This window comes from Sphaeramia orbicularis, chromosome 11, assembly GCF_902148855.1.
Source record: "Sphaeramia orbicularis chromosome 11, fSphaOr1.1, whole genome shotgun sequence".
NCBI classification, from domain to species: Eukaryota; Metazoa; Chordata; class Actinopteri; order Kurtiformes; family Apogonidae; genus Sphaeramia; species Sphaeramia orbicularis.
In genome coordinates this window covers 56,160,174-56,179,832 of record NC_043967.1, presented here as the reverse complement: position 1 = coordinate 56,179,832, position 19,659 = coordinate 56,160,174, and the positions used below count along the sequence as shown (strand labels likewise).

General features: G+C 38.6%; 1 protein-coding gene across 1 annotated transcript in view; it reads right to left on the bottom strand.

Annotated features, from left to right (window-relative positions):
- The window catches only part of LOC115428443 (ectonucleotide pyrophosphatase/phosphodiesterase family member 2-like), an 89,431-nt gene that overhangs the window by 60,623 nt on the left and 9,149 nt on the right, over positions 1 to 19,659 (bottom strand). Inside the window, 15 exon segments of the mRNA XM_030147492.1 lie at positions 1,127 to 1,205; positions 5,472 to 5,599; positions 5,677 to 5,708; positions 5,792 to 5,917; positions 6,168 to 6,276; positions 7,649 to 7,721; positions 8,350 to 8,415; positions 10,292 to 10,347; positions 11,015 to 11,134; positions 11,268 to 11,347; positions 11,460 to 11,557; positions 14,918 to 14,978; positions 15,071 to 15,196; positions 16,378 to 16,527; positions 19,487 to 19,592. Coding sequence (XP_030003352.1) covers positions 1,127 to 1,205; positions 5,472 to 5,599; positions 5,677 to 5,708; positions 5,792 to 5,917; positions 6,168 to 6,276; positions 7,649 to 7,721; positions 8,350 to 8,415; positions 10,292 to 10,347; positions 11,015 to 11,134; positions 11,268 to 11,347; positions 11,460 to 11,557; positions 14,918 to 14,978; positions 15,071 to 15,196; positions 16,378 to 16,527; positions 19,487 to 19,592 — 1,410 coding nt within the window.

Genomic DNA, 19,659 nt, shown 5'->3' with positions numbered 1-19,659 from the left:
ACCACCTAAAAAACTGCCCAGAAACCAGCCAAAAACTGCCCAAAAAACACCTAAAAAACTGCCCAGAAACCACCCAAAAACTGCCCAAATATCACCCCAAAACTACACAAAAACTGCTCAAAAACCAGACAAAAACTGCCCAGAAACCACCTAAAAAACTGCCCAGAAACCAGCCAAAAACTGCCCAAAAACCACCTAAAAAACTGCCCAGAAACCACCCAAAAACTGCCCAAATATCACCCCAAAACTACACAAAAACTGCTCAAAAACCAGCCAAAATCTACCCAAATACCACCCAAAAATTACCCAACAACTGCACAAATACCACCCAAAAATTACCTAAAGACCACCAAAAACTACCCAAAAACTGCACAAGTACTACCCAAAAACCACCCAAAAATTACCCAAATACCCCCCAACAACGGCAAAAATACTACCCAAAAACCACCCAAAAACTACCCAAAAAATTACTCAGATACCTCCCAAATACAACCCAAAAACCACCCAAAAAATTACCCAAATACCTCCCAAAAACTGCTCAAAAACCAACTGAATTCACCTATAAACCACCCAAAAACTGCCCAAAAAATTACCCAAAAACTGCCCAAAAACTACCCAAAAACACAAAACACCAAAAAAAAACAAAAAAAAAACAAACAAAAACAAAAAACACCAAAAACCCAGAATTCACCCAAAAATCCTTTTTTAGGGGTTTTTAAAACAGAAAACTTGCAATTGGAAAGAAAACAACAATTATAAAAACATAAAAGAGAAATGCAAAACAAATAAACTGGTTTTAACTTCTTTTCTGATCTGTGAAGGAGGTGGAGGCGGATGAGGAGATGATAGTATTCATCTAAATCATAAACCTGTGTCCACGTTGCCCTCACTTGTACTGTGGATTTCCACTCGTATTTCTAGACAAAAGTACCGTCCAGCTGCTGCTGCTGAAGTGAATTACTGGTACTAAAGTGTACCGGTAATGTCAGGTACCACAGTGTCAACAACCAGCTCAATGAACAGTCATAGTGGGTTCGTGTCTTTGCACTCCGTGGCTTTATTCCTTCAATTATTTGATTCTTATCCTGAACATTTTCAGTCGAACCGTTGTATAAAAACTCTTTACCCTCATGCTGGTTATCTTGTTGTCGAAGCCGTGGTCACCGAAGAAACCACAACGTGTCCTCAACTTTTCAGGCATTTTCCTGAAAGAAGTAAAAAAAAAAAATTTTAAATCAGGCGTTTTAATGATTAACTTTTTGCCATCTTTTGATTAAAATTAATTAAAGCCTATTTTTACACAACAGACCATATAAATGTATTATTTTTAGCTCCACTGAGTTCCGTCATTAGTTCATCATATGGATGCATCGATTCTAAATACTCAATACTGATGCAACTTCCTGTTTCTTTATTTTGTTTTTGCTGTTATTTATCCCCTAAACAATTCTAAATATAAAATAATTCTTATTTTATAGACTTTATACGGTCCTTTATAGCATTATCTTTGAATGAACACAGATTAAAACATACACATCTATGAAAAAACCTTTAACATGACACAACTGACAACAAACATGAACAGTGAAGTGAATTTTAGATAATATCAGCTGATTTATCGGTGCAGATCCTTTGACAATAGAATTACAGATTATCATTGAGTTTAACCCTAATCATTGACAGTGTGTAATCTGTGCTGTGTCGTAGTAATGTCACATTTTTTTCATAGTTTGTAACTTTTTTCCTTTTTTTATGTACTTTATCAACTTGAGCCATCAACAAAAATACCAAACACTCAATAACTGCCATATTTATAACCCTTTTTTCTTTTATCCCTGTCTACTTTCATAAAAAAACATGAGTAAAAATGAAAACAGCAGCATTAAATCAACAACAGCAGCTTTAGACAATGCTAATTAAACTTCAGCAGCACAAACAGTTAAAATAACATGTGGAAACTATAAATTAAAGCTATGACGTTAGAGGGAATTCAAGGCCAGATTAAAGTAGGTCTTTAATTTCCTTTTAAAAACATCAGGGGAGGTTGAAATAAAAACAGAAGGAAGACACATTTGAAGAACAACAGGGAGGATTTGGCAGGAACATACTTCATAAACAAGAAAAAAGGACTTTAAAATCAGTTCAAGAAGAAACAATGATCCCATCAGAGAACTAGAGCAGAACGTTGACTCCATTCACTGTAAAGTCACAGTAGAGGCCCTTCAGAACCACCACAGCCCATAATATGCACTGAGGGGTACTCATGTCAACAGTTGGTTTTTAACTTTTTCTTTTTTTTAAAACTTTTTTTGTATTAATAACTGTCATATGTGTTTAACCCTTTAAATGCCAAACAAACAATATTTTTTTATTCAAAAAACACTTTTTTTTTTCAATATTCTACATAGAAATTGTATAATTTATGTTTTTATTTGTTCCTCCTGTACCAACATTGGTTCATATTAGGAATGTAATGATATGAACATTTCATATCACGGTTGTTGTGACCAAAATTATCATGGTTATCATTATTATCGTGTTATTATTGAAATTGTGCTCAAAATGTTCAAAAAGTACTGATACACACACTGAAATAATTATACCAAGTTGTATTTTGGAAAAAAAAACAACAAAAAAAACCCCCCAAATAAAATAATAGGCACAATGTACTTTCTGTGGCAGAAACATTCAAATATTAACCCTTAGTGGTCTGAGCCTATTTTGTCTGTTTTTGAGCACTTTTGATTTTGCCTTTATATACTATATAAACAAATGTTTACTATACCCATGTTTAGAATCTTTTTTTTTTCCAGCACAACTTCATTTATATCAACTGTCTATTATTTTTCACTTTAACCTACTATAAAAACATTAAAAGGCCAAAAAACACACAAAAATATATAAAATCCAATTTGAAAAATGTATATGATTTATTGCATAAATAACACACAGATGTTTAACGAACCTTATCAAAGACTTTAAAAGTGAATATTGGTTCCAAATATTAGGTATAGAAAATTAAAATTGTAATAAATTCAAACTATACTCAGATATTTGACATAAAAGCAGATCTTTACATAGGGTTTTTTCCCCTGAAAGTGTGGTAATCAAACACAGTTATCATGAGAATTAGAATTTAAATGGCAATACTAACTATCTGTGATTTTAACGCGGTTGATCATTATACCGGTAATCGTTACATCCCTAGTTCATATTATTATTCTTTTTGGTTCTAGGTCAAATGTTAAATATGTCAGTGTGTGTTTTGTACTCACTTGGTAGGAATGTTTATACATTAATTACTGCACTGAGTACAATAATTATACTAAACATAAAAACCAAACAAGGAATGTTCTAGAATCAAAAGCTCATTTAGTGCCTCTCCTTTACCCCTGATTCTCTGCTTACATTAAATTAAATGTGTTCAGCATCGAGCATTCTCATTAAAACCAAAAAATTAAAATCAACAACAACAAAAACATATCTACCATCTCAACTAAATATTCCTGAATAAATGTTACATAAATGAGGACCGATGACACACAGACACATGATGAAAATACCAAAACTAGACGATACTGGTCTGAACTGCAGAGGTTTTCAACCAGGGTGACGTCAGTGGATAAAACTTTGATATTTAATTCAATAGTAGAACATTAGAACCAGATTAATCCCAACAGACAATTCACTAAATGTTCCTGGAGGATGTGGGCATTGATCCCACTACCTCTCACATGCCAAGCGAGCACTCTACCATTTGAGCTAACCCCCCTCCATACTAATAACGCAATCGGAGACACAATCGTCTTCAAAGGGATCAAATATAAGACTGTCTGATGAATACTAATGCCTAATATGAATAGATTTAATCAAAACCAATATATGAAGGAAATATGACAAAAGTATAAAGATATATTATATTATATATATTGTATTATAATACAAATAATTAAGATGTATTATATTCAAGGTCAAGGTAAACTTTACTATCCCCGAGGGGCAATTTGTTCAACACCCAGCAGTATCACATGGACAAGAAACCAACAATAAATACAATAAATGGTCCATTAAGACAATAGCACCAACATTACAAAGAGTTATTCAGCAGAACAATGACTGCCGGAACCAAAGAATTCCTCATCCTATTGGTCCTACATTTAGGAACGCTGTATCTGCAACCTGATGGAAGCAACCTGAACTCATCACTTAATTGGTTTTAAATTAAACATAATATTTTATATGAGTATTCATTATATTATACAATTATAAATAATGTATTATAAATAATGTATTATAATGTGTATTAGTATCATTATATTATGAATACATAATTATTCTTTAATATTATAACACTGTAGAATGTATTAACCCTTTCACATGTGAAGTCCACATTTGTGGACACATAGTTTAACTGACAATGGTAAGAAAAAAAAAAAAACACAAAACGAACTACAATACCATAAATGGTAAAAAGCAGCACATACAGTCACTCTGCCGTATAATCTAGAGGGATATCAGTCAAAGAAAAGGATCCATAAATTTGTCATTTTAATCAACTTATTCTGGAAAAACATAGACTTGTTTTAATAAATGAATGCCATAGAGGAACTGATTAACCCTTTCATACATGACGCCCATGTTTATGGAACCATAGTTTAACTGACGTTCCAAAGGGTTCTAAAGGTATGTTCCTTCCACCCCACAAGGGTTCAGTCTGTATAGATCCTCGGACATATAATGAACTAAAGGATCATCTGAGTTGGAGAATGTGGACTGATCTGGGATCTGATAAACTGAACCTCCTCAGACCCAGACATGGGTTTACTGTCCAAGACTGGACAACAGGTTCACAGTTTTATTTCAAAAAAAAAAAAAATTGCCCACCGCAAAAGACATTCCATTAAAAAAAAAAAAAAAAGAAAAGAAAAAAAGCATCTGAAAAAACTGTTGCATCATGTTTCCAATATCTGCAATTATTTAATTAAAATAGTTCAAGCCCAAACTTGTCGTTTCCTGGGTCTCAGGAGGTTAAATAACTTCTTAATAAAACCATATTTAAAAAAAAAGAAAAATTAAATGCATTTCAACTTTAGTCTAATTTTGAGAAATAAAATCAATCTAAAAAAAATCTAGATACTTTTTTCATAATTTATGAATGAAAGGGTGAAAATATAGTGTATTATTATATAGTTATTATATAGATGTGTATCATAGGATTATGAATAATGAACTATGATAGTGTGTATCATGTATACAGGCGTGGACAGTTTATTTTTGATATGTGTAATATTTTGGAATCATTTTGTGGATCATGGGAGTTTGTGTCCAGTAGATAAAGATGGGCAAAAGGGTGGGGGGGCGGCTCCGTTTTGAATATGTTTTTTTTATCTTAGTTTTTTTTGCTGTTTCGGGTTTCAAATTCCAAACAAACAAACAAACAGTGTGTCAAACATTCTAAGACTTGCGCTCACTTGGCGATGTGCCACTTCCTCTCCATCAGCAGGTGCACGTCTTCGATCCTGCGGTTGTTGGCGTAGTGAAGCCGCTTGGGTAAATGCTGCTTCAGGTACGGTTTAAAGTGCTGCGTGGGCATTTTACACTGAAACAACAGAGAGCATGAGGTGAACGGCCTGAGCCCTCCCACTCAGACAAACAGCACGCTGGGCTTGTACTTACAGTGAGGTTTGCCACCACTACTTTAGGGTCATCTGGGAAAACAAAAACAAACAAACACTAATTATGAGCTGAATAAGTCTGAGTTTAGGTGCGACGGCGGCAGCGGTGGACGTACATGTGGTGGATTTGGGGTCGCGGGGTCGTATTCTGCCCAGAGATCCGGGAATCAGCGTGATCTCATCGATGTTGAGGGGGTAGCTGCTGAGAAACTCTGTCCTCTCACAGTGGGCCTCCTCCATACCTGACAGGCAGAGATGAGGGGAAAACACCCATAAGCACACAGGTTTGACACTGACCCGCCTGTTCATGCAGAGAGTTAGTGTTTTTTATGCCAAGACTTTGGAGACAAAAGGAAACAGCGACTGGTCATACAGAACAGACCTGTTCACCTGTGGGAAAACCTCCAGAACTGGGTAAATGAAGCTTTAAATGAACTATCTGTTCAGTTCAGGACAGGGAAAAGAAGCATTCTGCATGTCAGGAGTCTGTACCGTGATCCCCTACGATGATGACGTTGACGCATCGATGCAGATTCATCTGTTTGAGCCCGTTCATCAGCTGACCGATGATGTTATCGATCTCCCTCAGAGGGTTGTCCAGCTACAGACACAGGATAAAGGGGAAAAAGGGAAGTTACATCTGTATCTGTTCAGGTTCCACATTCAGACCAATCTGATCTGAGGTGGGTCAGACCAGTAAAATAAGAAACTATGATAATAGTCCAATTACATCAGGCCTGAAACGAACCACTAATTCAATAGTCGACTACTGTGACAACTGAGGGTTCATACAGCTTAAACGTAAGACTTTTTAAAACGACTTAGGACAGAACTTAATGCCCATGTCACAGTCCATTTCACGCCCATACTGGCAAAAATTCGTGACTCCTACAATTTAGATAAATATATTTATTTACTCCAACGCCTTGATTCTGAGTCATTTCTCACTGTGGGTCGACTAACGTTACTTTCTCGCAGCTTGAACATTTAACAGAAACATTTAAACACAATATAGACAACACGTTTATGGTAACATAACTGAAGACCTACCATGGTAAAATGGACATTTACCATGTACCATACCAAATTTAACACCTTTTAAAGACTTAAGGTATGAAATGCAGATTTGTAAATTCAAGATTTTTAGGACTTTTTAAGACCCTGTGGGAACCCTGTAACTAGTCAGATTATGAACCGCAAAAAACCCCCACATTTGGGCGAAGTCAAGGAAAGGTTAACATCTGGTCCAAAAAATTAAATTACAATAATCTACACCAAACTTATATTTTTGGGTAAGTAATTACTTATATTTTCAGGAAAATGTATTTTGAAATGAGAATAAATTTCTGGAAAAAAAAAATGTGAGGAGTTTTATGAGTGTGAATGTTTGTAAAGTGACCCAGTTTAGTTTCGTCATTCTGGGTTCATTTGATAAACTTTCATAAATAAACTACATTTATTCCAAATACATTGATATTTGACAATTACATTATTTATGTCATATTCTAAACACAGTGTTTAAAATTCATAAATGCATATATCTATGCAAAATACATTTGAATATAATGTTATTATTATTTGTATGTTGTAAATATTGTAAATAAATGTATATGATGTTGATAATTGAAATAAAAAATGTTTAATTTGATATTTTCTTTTGTTGTCCATCTGTGACGCTGACATTTGTCTAAACTCTTTCTATTTAGGTCTGATTAAATATTTTTTTCCTCCAATTATTGGGTTGTAAAATAGAGGGTTTAAGGTTTACACTGAAAACATTTGAGGAGGAAAATGTCAGAGGAACTAGTTCTGATTCACTTTAGATCATATCAGTCTGAATGTGGTCCCTGAATTAAAATAATTCTTGATATTTTCTGTGTAATTTTTTTGCATGTCATTAATTCATCTCATAGATCGGATGGGACCCTTTGGCGGGCCAGTTTTGGCCCATGGGCCGTATGTTTGACACTCACCTCGCTGCTAAGTGGGCCGAGGCGATGTCCGAAGGTATCCGGCTGCTCTGAATGCACAGCGTAAACATACGGTCTGGGGAGACGTAAAAAAAAAAAAAAAGCCTCATGTTCTTTTACCATGAAATGTCCTCAGAGCGATGTGAGGTCAGGAAACGAGATAAACCGTCCACTGAGCTCATCTGAACTCTCTTGAACACAGCCCAAGCACACACAGTCTTTTTGAAGAGATGGAAGCTTTGACAGTGTTCCAGTGGACCTGGTGTCGTCTGTTTGGACCTGGTGTCGTCTTTTTAGACCGTTTCTGCCTCAACACCATGGAGGCTACGTTCTGACCAAAACAATGCAGCGTACACGTGACGTCATCGCGCATATGCACAACGAAGGCGGAATCGATAAGCAGAATCGTTAAGTAGGCAAACTATTCCAAGGAATCGAGCTACTGGGATCCGGTTCTCAAAAAGAACCGGTTCTCGATTCCCATCCCAAGGGCTGAAACTGGGCTGGTATTTTGGGGCTGGAACAGATTAACGGCATTTCAATTAATTTAAACTGGGAAAATTGATTTGACATACGAGTAAATTGAGTTATGAACTTGGTCAGGGAACGAATTCAACTCGTAAGTCAAGGTACAATTGAACTCCAGTAAAGGGCAAGACCACAGGCTAAGTTTGTGGGTTCGATTCCGCCACAGTAACACCTACCGTTCATTGTCAGGCAGATGCAGCCACCGTAGGATGGTTAGAATCCTCCTCTCCAGAGGAATGACCCTGGAAATAAGAAACAGATGGATCATTAATACAGGAACATCCATCAGCTCTACTCTGAACTACAGAGGCAGAGAATGGAGGTTTATGCCGTTATCGCAAAGTTATAAAACGGTTAAATTAACACGTCATCACATAGAAATAGTGTTATTCTCTCAATATTCATTAGCAAACATCACGGCACTCAGACCACTAGAATCTCTATATAAACATGGCTTTGAAGAACAACATTAAAAAATTTAACTTTTTCCTACTGGGATTTCATGACTTTTATGTGATTTTTCGGTGCGCTAAAACAACGACGGTGTATTGGGCCACATCGGAAAAATAAAAACACTTGTCACTACAAGATTTAAGTCATAATACTATGAGAATAAAGTTGTAGTTTTAATAAAACTCATAGTTTAATGAAACTAATGTCATACTTTAATGAGAATTAAGTCATAATATTTCAAGAATAAATTCTCAATAGTGCGATTAAAAAGTCATACTGCATAAATCGTAAACCTTAATCCTTGTTAATGACAGCTACAGTTAGCAGTCCGTCCTTGTCGGAATGGGGGACTAGCAGTCCATATGGAGGGGGGTGCGGAGCGGGGGGGATTAGCGGTCCATCGTTGTCGGAATGGTGGGGCTGGGGGGGGGGGGGGGGGGGGTGCAATAGTTTTGGCACTAATCTTTCCTATGCGATGCTTCTGTATTCTCTCTTTACTGTTTACGTCCACTAATTCCAGCACAAACACAAAGTACTCTGACGTAGTCTTTAAAAGTCTGTAAATCTGATTAATTCAAGCTGTCTTCTACTTTTCCCTTTGATTCGTTTCTGCAGAGCTCAGGGCGTCAGCTGCTTTGAAGCTTCAATGGCCTCCGTTGTACTTGAGTGTGTGGATGTATTGTCTATGTGTGTGTGTTGTCGCTGGCCTCGAGTTGTAACTAACGCCTCGTGATGATGAGGTCATGGATATGCAAATGAACCTCCTGTCTGACATGGATCTGTCTCTGCTGTCGTTCAGAAAAATGCAGACCAACCCGCGCACACCTCTAAAGAAAAAATAAGTGCAATTTTAACAATATTTTGCGTTAACTTATCATCAAAATATCAGTAATGATACACAAAAGGTTGATAAGTAAACAAAAGATAAATAAATATTTAAATAAAATTCAAATAAATAAAATTAAACATGCTTGAAAAGGAGTAGGAACAAGTAAAAACTTACATACTCCTACCCCTAATCTCTTAATTTTTCTTCAGAAGTTTCAGGTTGTTCATATTTGTTCAGGTTATTCACACTTTAATGTTAAATAATAGTTTGTAAATGTAAATATTTTAATAATTCAGTGTTATTTTATCCACATATAGAGCTTATTATGCTGTTATTTGACTTGAGATCACGTTGTGTTCAGTGTAATATTTTCACTGAAGGGGGGGTTTTGGAACCCTCGGTGGGCTGGTTTTGGGCAGTGGGCCACATGTTTGACACCCCTGACCTGATTCATCTTGTCTTTTCAAATCTGCCGATCTTTTCTCGTACAACTGTCAGCCGTGAGGCTGCCACTCAGACCAGGTGGGCTTTCACCTCCTAAGACCCAGGAAATGTCAGCAAAGCACCAGCTTTTTTTGGTTTTTATTAAATAAGTGCCTATACTGGAAACATCTTGATGCAACAGTTTTTTCAGATGCAGTTTTTAAATTTTTTATGGAATGTCCTTTGTGGTGGACAGTTTTCTTTTCTTTTTTTTTGTATAAAGTTGTGAAACTCTTGTCCACAAATGTGGACAGAAAACCCATAGCTGGGTCTGAGAAGGTTAAAGTTACCGGTGCAGATCTGGGGTCAGTATCTGAAACTATTGAAAGGTTCTCCAGTACTAACTTAAGTACCAAGGCCAGAAGAACGTCCCTGCTTTCACTCCTTGTTTCTCTGCCGTGATCCAGATCTGTGAGGCAGAAAAGACCAGAGGTTACCCATCAACAGCAACGTCAAAAATCACAACTGTATCAAATACAAACATTTGGAAAGAAATTACACAAATGATCATGTTTAGAATACTAGTGACTCTTAAATCATCAAAACAATGGGATTTAACCCATAACGACCCAGTGTTACTTTCCTTATGTTTAACTAATTTGTAAATTACGACAGATTAGACAATGGATTAGATTTAATAATAATAACGGATTGGATTTATATAGCGCTTTTCTAGACACCCAAAGCGCTTTACATTATTGACCCATTATTCATTCGCTCTCACATTCACACTCTGGTGGTGGTAAACTACATCTGTAGCCACAGCTGGGACAGGCTGACAGAAGCGTGGCTGCCAATTTGCCCCTCTGACCACCACCAAACATTCATACACCAGTGTGGGTGGCACTGGAGGCAGGGAGGGTGAAGTGTCTTGCCCAAGGACACAACAGACTGACTAGGACAGAGGTGGGATTCGAACCGCCAACCCTTCGGTTATTGGACGACCCGCTCTACCACCCGAGCCACAGCCGCCCCCGACAGTTGTGGGTCTTTAAGGGTTAAACCGGGTTTAAGGCTTAAACCCTTCTGGCCTTGGTACTTAAGTTAGTACTGGAGAACCAGTGGCGTTCACTGACCGGCTGCCCCCCCCACCAGCGGTGGTTCAGTTTCTCTCTGGTCCGCAGGCTGAAGGTGGCATTAAACACTGGGTCATGCATGGTGTTTCCCACAATCCCGTGGGACTCTGGGTACAGACCCTGGAGAGAGAAAGAGAGAGCTCACATATATACTTTAATATGTGAACCTTTACCTTTAATCAGAGGTTAAAGGGTTAATATGTGAACCTTTACCTTTAATCAGAGGTTAAAGGGTTGACATGTAGGTCCTTACCGTGGCCAGAGTGTACAGATTTGGGAAGGTCTTGGATGGATAAACTGGTCTCATGTATGGTGCTGATGTTCCACATGACCCTGACAGTGAACATGATAATGACAAGTAGGTGAACACGTTGACACCTGTACGACTCCATATTCTGTCTGTTTCTGACTCCTACAGATCTGCAGGGGACAGGAGGACACGTACTGAGTTTCTGTAAGGTGGGGATGACAGATTTGCTTTTCTTCAGGTACGAGGCTCTGAAGCCGTCGACGGAGAGCATGATGAGAGGAGGACGGATGAACCTGAGACGACAAAGATGACATTCAACTGTTATTTAATTAAAAACGCTATCATTACGGATTATGTTAGGTTTAGGGTGGAGGTTGAAACGCCTATGAGGAACCAAGGTTATTATTGTTAACGACAACTAACGAAATGACAAAAACTAGAATTGAAAAAACATTTACGTTAACTGAAGTAAATAAAAACTATAATTAAAAGAAAAAAATGTTAACTAGCTGAAACTGTATTGTGCGTTTACAAAACTACCTAAAACGTATAAAAATTATGGATAAAATTCCCTTCATTTTCATCTTTGTCAATGTTGGATTGATACGAAATTGATTTATTTCGCTCTTAGCAATTTTCTGTGCTGTCTCCATACGACACTTTTTGCTCCGTCACTTGTGTTCACTTGTGGTTTCCAGTCGTCTTCTGGTCCCCACTCTACCTGGAAACATGGAGACTAAAGCAGCAGAGTCCTGTCTGGGATTGATTTGAATAGGAGCACAGAGAAGAAGAGAAAAGAGACCACTGAACTACAACTAAACTACAACTAAGTATTTAGAAAAAAATGAAAATTTATAAAAACTAGCAAACCTGCTCTAAAAACGAATCAAAACTAACTGAATTAGAGAAAAAAAAGTTGAAACTAAATAAAACTAAACTATAATGAAAAATCCAAAACTGTTAGAACCTTGTGAGGAACATGTCCTACACCTTTGATCAGTGCATTATTTAACCCATAAACACACAAACATTCACTAGCAACCGCAACCATCTACTGATATAAACTGTTTAATACCTGTTGATCCACTAATCCTATCCGTACATGTAAATAATTGGTGTAAAATGCAGTTTCACCTCAGTTATTCGAAGGATAAAATGTACAAACACTTGTAAAATGAGAGTAAAATGAGCAAAATACTTGAAAAATGAGGAAAAAATTAACCGGAAAACCTTGAAATATGGCATAAAAATGAACAAACACAAAATGAGCAAAATACCCGAGGAGGCAAGTTCATTGTTTCATACCATCCAGAAGCCTGTATTTAGTCCGTTAAATCTCAAAAACCTAAACCATCTGGTGATGTAAACTGTTTAATACCTGCTGACCAACTCATCCTATCAGTACATGTAAATAACTGGTGTAAAATACAGTTGAAGTGAAGATTGAGTTGAAGTGGATGGATGTACTTGGTTTATGCTTCCTTTATGATTAAGTATTGTGGTAAAGTCACGCTTTCTTCTGATTAATGATGATGTAAAGTCATATTCTGAATAAATCTCATGTATGGAAGTGTTTTAGTGGCTTTTTTAGATTCTATCAATGTAAAATCACGCCTGCATTCCACAGAAACAGTTGTTTTTTTGCATTTTTTGGTTTGTTTTACGGGAAAAAGAACCTTATTGTTTAAATATTGTGTTGTACAAAAGCAACTGCGCCAACTGTGTATTTAATATTATTGTTCATTTAACATTCAAAGACCCAAACATCCACCATCGACCAAAAGCATCTACTGATATAAGATGTTTAATAAGTGTTGATCCATTAATTCTATCAATACACGTAAAACACCAGTAAAACCCACAGTTGGATCAGTGACAGTGGATGGACACACTGGGTTTATATTAGATTGGACTGAAAAAGTCAGTTTTTCTTCAGTTTTCTCTGTTTCTGATATAATAACCCTGAACTTTAATCTGAACTTTAATGAACATCTACATGAGCATTGAATAAAATATAGGAAAACACCTGATTTTCACAAAAATAAAGAGAATAATAATAATACAATGAATGTTGATAAATCACTTAGACAGATTAAATAGGCATGAAAAATTATTTTGGGAATTGACTGATGATCAATGAATTAAATACAGGAAAAGACCTGATAATCCCAGAAAAAAGGCAAAATACACAGGATAATATTAGAATAAATGGAGATAAATCATAAGGATGCAAGGGTACTCTCTCTCTCTCTCTCTTTGCATGTGAGCGTGCTGTGTGGGGAAGCCCCGCCCCTCAATGATAAACAGTGGACAGAGAAGTGGCTTTAGACTCAACACACATTCAATACTGGGACACACCATTACAAGGACCTGCGTACAGTAGATAACTGTGGAGTTCTTATACTGCCGTTTTCTTTTACATCCCTATGCAGAACAGGAATTTCTTTATTTTAAAAAATATAAAAAGGGCACTTTTTCAACGGGGCAAAAAGCGCAGGGGCTCAAGCCCTCTTTGGGCCCTATGTGTGCACATGCCCGTTTTATACGACTGTATACAAGTAGTCCAGGGCAGAGATATAATTAGTTCCTACTGTGAAATTCAGTATTTGCTGACCAGCAAAATTCAAAAATAGTTTTGGGAGGAAAAAAACCTCTTCTCTTTACGCACAAAACAAGTATAATAGTTTAATTAGGACGATTTTTAAAAAAGGGAAATTGTCAAATCAATTTCATGTTTCTCGTGCTTCCAGGCCACGCGCCTGTGGGCTACCATAGGCTCCTCCTCCTATCTGTGACAGCGGCCTTTCACAGAAGTCTGTGTAATGACCATGGACGTTAAGTCTGTTAATGAGTACGCAGTACTTACAGCAATGTAAGCTGTGGCTTCACGCACAGATCCCCCATTTGAAATATAACTGTATGGGGATCACTCATCTTACTTTGTCCTGGATCCATACAGCACAGTCTTCTTCCGATCCGGATCTGGGTCCGGGTGGCAGGGTCAGCAGCCTCAGCAGAGTAGCCCAGACAGCCCTCTGCCCACACACATCCACCAGTTCCGGGAATATAACCCCTCCAAGTCCACGGATCCCCCAGTTGAAATGGATCCGCATGGGGATCACTCATATTAAAAGGTCCACGCATGCACGACTGATGCCTGTCACTGACTTACACAAAACCAAATAGTATTTATTTTTGGAAAGATGTTGAACTTTATTTAAAGCTGTTAGGTAAATCTGGAAACAAAAAGGCTATAAACCATCAGTATTTGCTCTGATTTGGACATTGTACTGTAGTGTACTCCCCCTGGGAACCTGGTTATGTTATTTTCTTGTTGTATATATTGTTTGTATATTCTGCTTCATTCAATAAAGCTTTAATGACAAAAAATAAAAAAATAAAACTTCTGTGGGTTCATCATGTGATTTGAGGTAGGGAGCAGTGCCTCGCATTGTGGGCTGCTCACGAAAACGACATGCTGATTTCTGTTGTCTTTTGCAGTTTAACCCAAAAATCAAAATTCCAGTTTTCAGAGGAAAAAATATCGGGATTTTATTTTTTGCCAAAATCGTGCAGCCCTAGTGTGAACTGCTACATAAGTGGCTGTGGGTGTGTTAAAGTGATCCAAGTGTGCATATGTGTTGGAGTCTCACCCTGCAGGACACTCTGCCGTTTTGATCTCCTCACAGTCTTCCTGAACCCATGAAGTCTCACCTCAACGATAAAGGACACATTGACAGTCATTTCAGCGTCACAGAGGCTGTTTGTAAGCTGTTAACGTCAGTGTAAAGGCTGAGGTGGGGTACCGTGGCACAGTGATTTGTAGTTGGAGCAGCAGTCTCCTTTCTCCAGACAGTCCTCTGAGCAGTGACAGGCGTGGTCTTCGTTCCTCTCCTCTCCACATCGATCCTGTGTGCACTCAAACCCCCCCCCTGAGACCGATAAACCCACACAGACAGTTAATTACAACAGTCTAAACATGACAGTATTTAAACCTACAGGGGACGTACACTCAGGAGGCTGTTTTCAACTAAAGCAAAACACAACATTATTAAAAACAACAGAAAAACGCTTGAGGCTCGTTAGTGTAGATGGTTAATTTAAGATGTTTCAGGTTGGTCATATTTGTTCAGGTTTTTCACGTTTTTTGTAAAAGGATGGTTTGTAAATTTAAACATTTTTAAGTAACACTAAAACAAAGAAACATTTGTAGCTGCCATTATTTATAGATTATTCTGTTATTATTTTACTGGTCTGACCCACTTTAGATCATATTGGAACCTGAACTAACTTGATTTTTAGCACCATTTATTGTTAATATTTTCAGTGTCATTTTTGTATTTCACAAATTCATCCCACAGACCAGATTGGACCCTTTGGCGGACCGGCATTGGCCTAAAAGTTATTTTGTCAAAAAACATCCTGGGCAATTATTTTAGGAAGGTGACAATAATGTGAATCTGAAATGAACCAACAGTGGAATAAGAGGCTTTGACTGTATCACACATCATTCATTCCATGATAAAAACCTCTGCTTGTACCAGACGTGTGTCATATCAGACTGTGGATCAGGAGGAGATCCAGAACCTCACTGACAGAGGCTCTGACATAAGGACAGTGAAGAGGAGGAGGAGGAGGAGGAGGAAGAGGAGGTGGAGGTGGAGGAGGAGGAAGAGGGGGAGGAGGAAGATGAGGAGGATGAGGATGTGGATAAGGAGGAGGAGGAAGAGGAAGGTGGAAGAGGAGAAGGAGGAGGTGGAGGAAGAGGAGGAGGTGGACGAGGAGGTGGAGGAGGAGGGAGGTGGAAGAGAGGGAGGAGGCAGAAAAGGAGATGGGGGAGGAGGAGGGGGAGGATGATGAGGAGGTGCAGGAAGAGGAAAAGGAGGAGGACGAGGAGGAGGAAGACGAGGAGGAGGCGGAAGAGGAGGAGGGGGAGGAGGAGGTGGAGGATGATGAAGAGGTAGATGGAGGAAGAGGAGGAGGAAGAGGAGGATGGAGGAAGAGGAGGAGGTGGAGGAAGAGGTGGAGGAAGAGGAAGTGGAGGAAGAGGTGGAGGAAGAGGAAGTGGAGGAGGAGGTGGAGGAAGAGAAGGAGGCCACCCAGGGTGTCTGACCCGTTTTCAGGCAGTGGAAGTCGAAGTCGGAGCAGCAGCTGTAGTAGGTTTTACACAGATTGTCACATCTGCATCCTGGAGGTTTGGCCTCCTCCAGCTCGAAGCACCTCCCCTTACAGGAGCCCGCGGAGCTGACCCACTCAGACACCACTGGAACACACAGAAAACACAGTCAGATAAAGAACAGGCGTTACAGGACAGCTGTGGGTCAATACATAGAGCAGTGGGTCTCCACTGGTGGGTGGTGACCCTAAAGTGGGTCCAGACCTGTTTCCAGTGGGTCCAGACTAGGGCTGCACAATTAATTGTTAAAAGATCGCGATCTCAATTCAGACATGAATGCAATCTCATTTCTAAACATGCAGGATTTTTAAGCATTTTATTTCACGGCTGTATTACAAACAAATGCCCACAAACGCAGAACCGCCGCCTCCTCCTGTTCCCTCAACCAATGGTAAAGCTTCTTTACAACACGTGCACCTGCTGCTGTCGGCGGCAATTGAGTGAAGAAAGAGTGAATGACAGCGGAGGAACGCCTGCGGTAAAGAGAGTGAAATGGATGAAAACCCCAGTGGTAGTGGTGAGTCACCCACCTGAACTAGTGTCCAATTAAGGTTCACATTCGGCGGTGTTAATCTCATGTCGGTCTTCTTTTCTGTCATCCAGATCCAAGTGTGTTTTCATTTTCACTTCTCTGACTTCTGTTGCTGTTCTTCTTCTCCTTTTCTTTTCTTTAAGGGTGAGGATAACTAGGCCTTTAACCAAGAATCAAAAGTCTCGCCCTCTACAAAAATTTTATATTTAAAATATTCCATTGTGCTGCTGGGAAGTTTCTTTGCATTGCAAACTTTCACAGATCAGCTGACGTCACTTAGTAACTGGGACCACAAGTGAAGGTAAAAGGTGCATGTGCACCCCCTCCCGGCCAAACTGTGTGCGTGCAGCTGAGCCCCCCCACACACCCCCACCGACCGAAATGCACGCACGTGCACCCCCTGCCAAACCACGCACGTGCAACACCCCCCCACCCCACCCCCCAAATTACACATAGCCACACTAACAGATCACTTCCACAGCAAACACTGCATAAGTGACCAGACTACTTGCAGAGCGATATGAAAGACACCAATCAGAAGTAAAAGAACCCATTTTCCTTGACAGGGCTGCAATAAACATTTTGTGAAAAAAAATCTTGCCAGAGAATCGTGATCTCAATTCTCAGCAAAAGAATCGTGATTCACATTTTTGCCAGAAACATGCAGCCTTAGTCCAGACCTGTTTCCAGTGGGTCCAGGGGCCTTTTTCTGGGTTCATATACTGTTAATACTGTTAATAAACTGATCCTGTACTCTTTATAAAACTGTCTAATTTGCATTATGTAAAAAACTGTATTTGCACTACAATTATATGTGTGTGTGTGTGTGTGTGTGTGTATATATATATATACATATATATATATATATATATATATATATATATTTTTTTTTAATAGCCCAGATCCACACATCCACTCACTGTATAAAAACTCCAATTTGCACTCTGTACATTGCATTCCATTGTAAATCCACTGTAAATCTCCACCCATTGTTGTCTCTGTCTCTAGTGGACTGTTTGTCTATATTGTGTCTCGGTCCTCATGTTGTTCTGGGTTCATGTCAGAACTGTATGTTGTGAGAAATGTAAAACTCAAAGCCAAATTCCTTGTATGTGTTCACATACGTGGCCAATAAAGCTGATTCTGATTATTTTGCATGGAGCATAAAAGAAGACCCAAAAGGTTCTATTCATATGATGTTTAAACTCAGGTCTGACAGCGACTCCATCAGATCTGGATTTTCCTCCTCTGGACCAAAACCTCAGTGGGTTGAATTTTTCAATAAGTGACTGAATGAACTTTTAATTTTAACTGAGTTCACTGTTTAGTTTTGGTTCAAATGGACCCAATTTCATGTTAAAGTGAATATTTCCCTCTTTATTGTCGCCACCTGCTGGTCAGTTTGGTTTATCATTACACTGGTCTGTGTTTTCAAACTGTGATATTCTGGATTATCTCAGGTTCTAAACACAACATCGGTTTATTAAATACATTTGAGGAGTTGAACTGTTATAAATGTGGGTCTGGTCTGGTCACTGGGGGTTGGCAGTGGGTCCTGAATCCGGACCGGTTCAGAACCACTGGAATAGATCATACCTACAGGTTCAAGGCCACTTAAAGCAAACAGCACACACTGAAGAAAAAAAAAAGAAACTATGAACCGCATGTTTCAGCCCAAAACAAACAAATACTAACTGTACAATCTGTGTTTGGAAAAGATACATAATACTGTAGAAGCAAACACACAGAATGTACACACTGATGTCCTACATAGAATAGAATAGAATAGAATAGAATAGAATAGAATAGAATAGAATAGAATATTAGTGGTTGTTTCTGTTTAGCGGCCGATAAAAGTGCAAAGAGAGAAATCGTACATAAAATTATACTGAAAAATACTGACAATATACAAAATGACAAGACATACTGAAATACACTATATATATTACTTATTCTAGATATTACTTCCAAAAAAATATTTACAATATACGTAGTTCTGAGAAACATGAACCTTTGTTCTCATATTTCAAGTATTTTTGGTTAATTTTTTCCTCATTTTCAAGTATTTTGCTCATTTTACAAGTGTAATAATTGAGGTGAAACTACATTTTACACCAATTATTCACATGTATTGATAGAACTAGTGGCATTGTACCCGTGGTGTCATTGTATGATAGCACCCTCCCGTGGTGCAACATCGGGACACCAGGACACGCGTTGGACACAGAACCATTATAGTAGGATTAGTGGATCAACAGCTATTAAACAGTTCCATCAGTGGATGGTTTTGGGGGATTTTGAGGTCTTTATGGGTTAAAATTGCTGTTTTACTTCTTTGCACTAAAACAGAGTTATCATTTATAGGTTATTTTCCTATTATTTTACTGGTCTGACCCCCCTCAGTTCAAACACGACTGAGTTCGACACCCCTGATCTCAGAACACCTGCTTCAGTCACAGTTATCTTGGATGGAACAGTAATGTCAGAGGAGGTGCTGTGAACATGGTTTCTCACCTTTTGTGTGCGTCGGGCTGCTGTCTCCTCCCTCTGACGGCCGACTGGCTTGAAACACATAAGCAAGGCTGACCTCAGTGCCCCAGAGGCAGAACACGACCACGACCTGCAGAAAAAACACACGCCCACGTTACAAATACAACACTGGACCGTGTGTCACTCAGGTCAAAGGT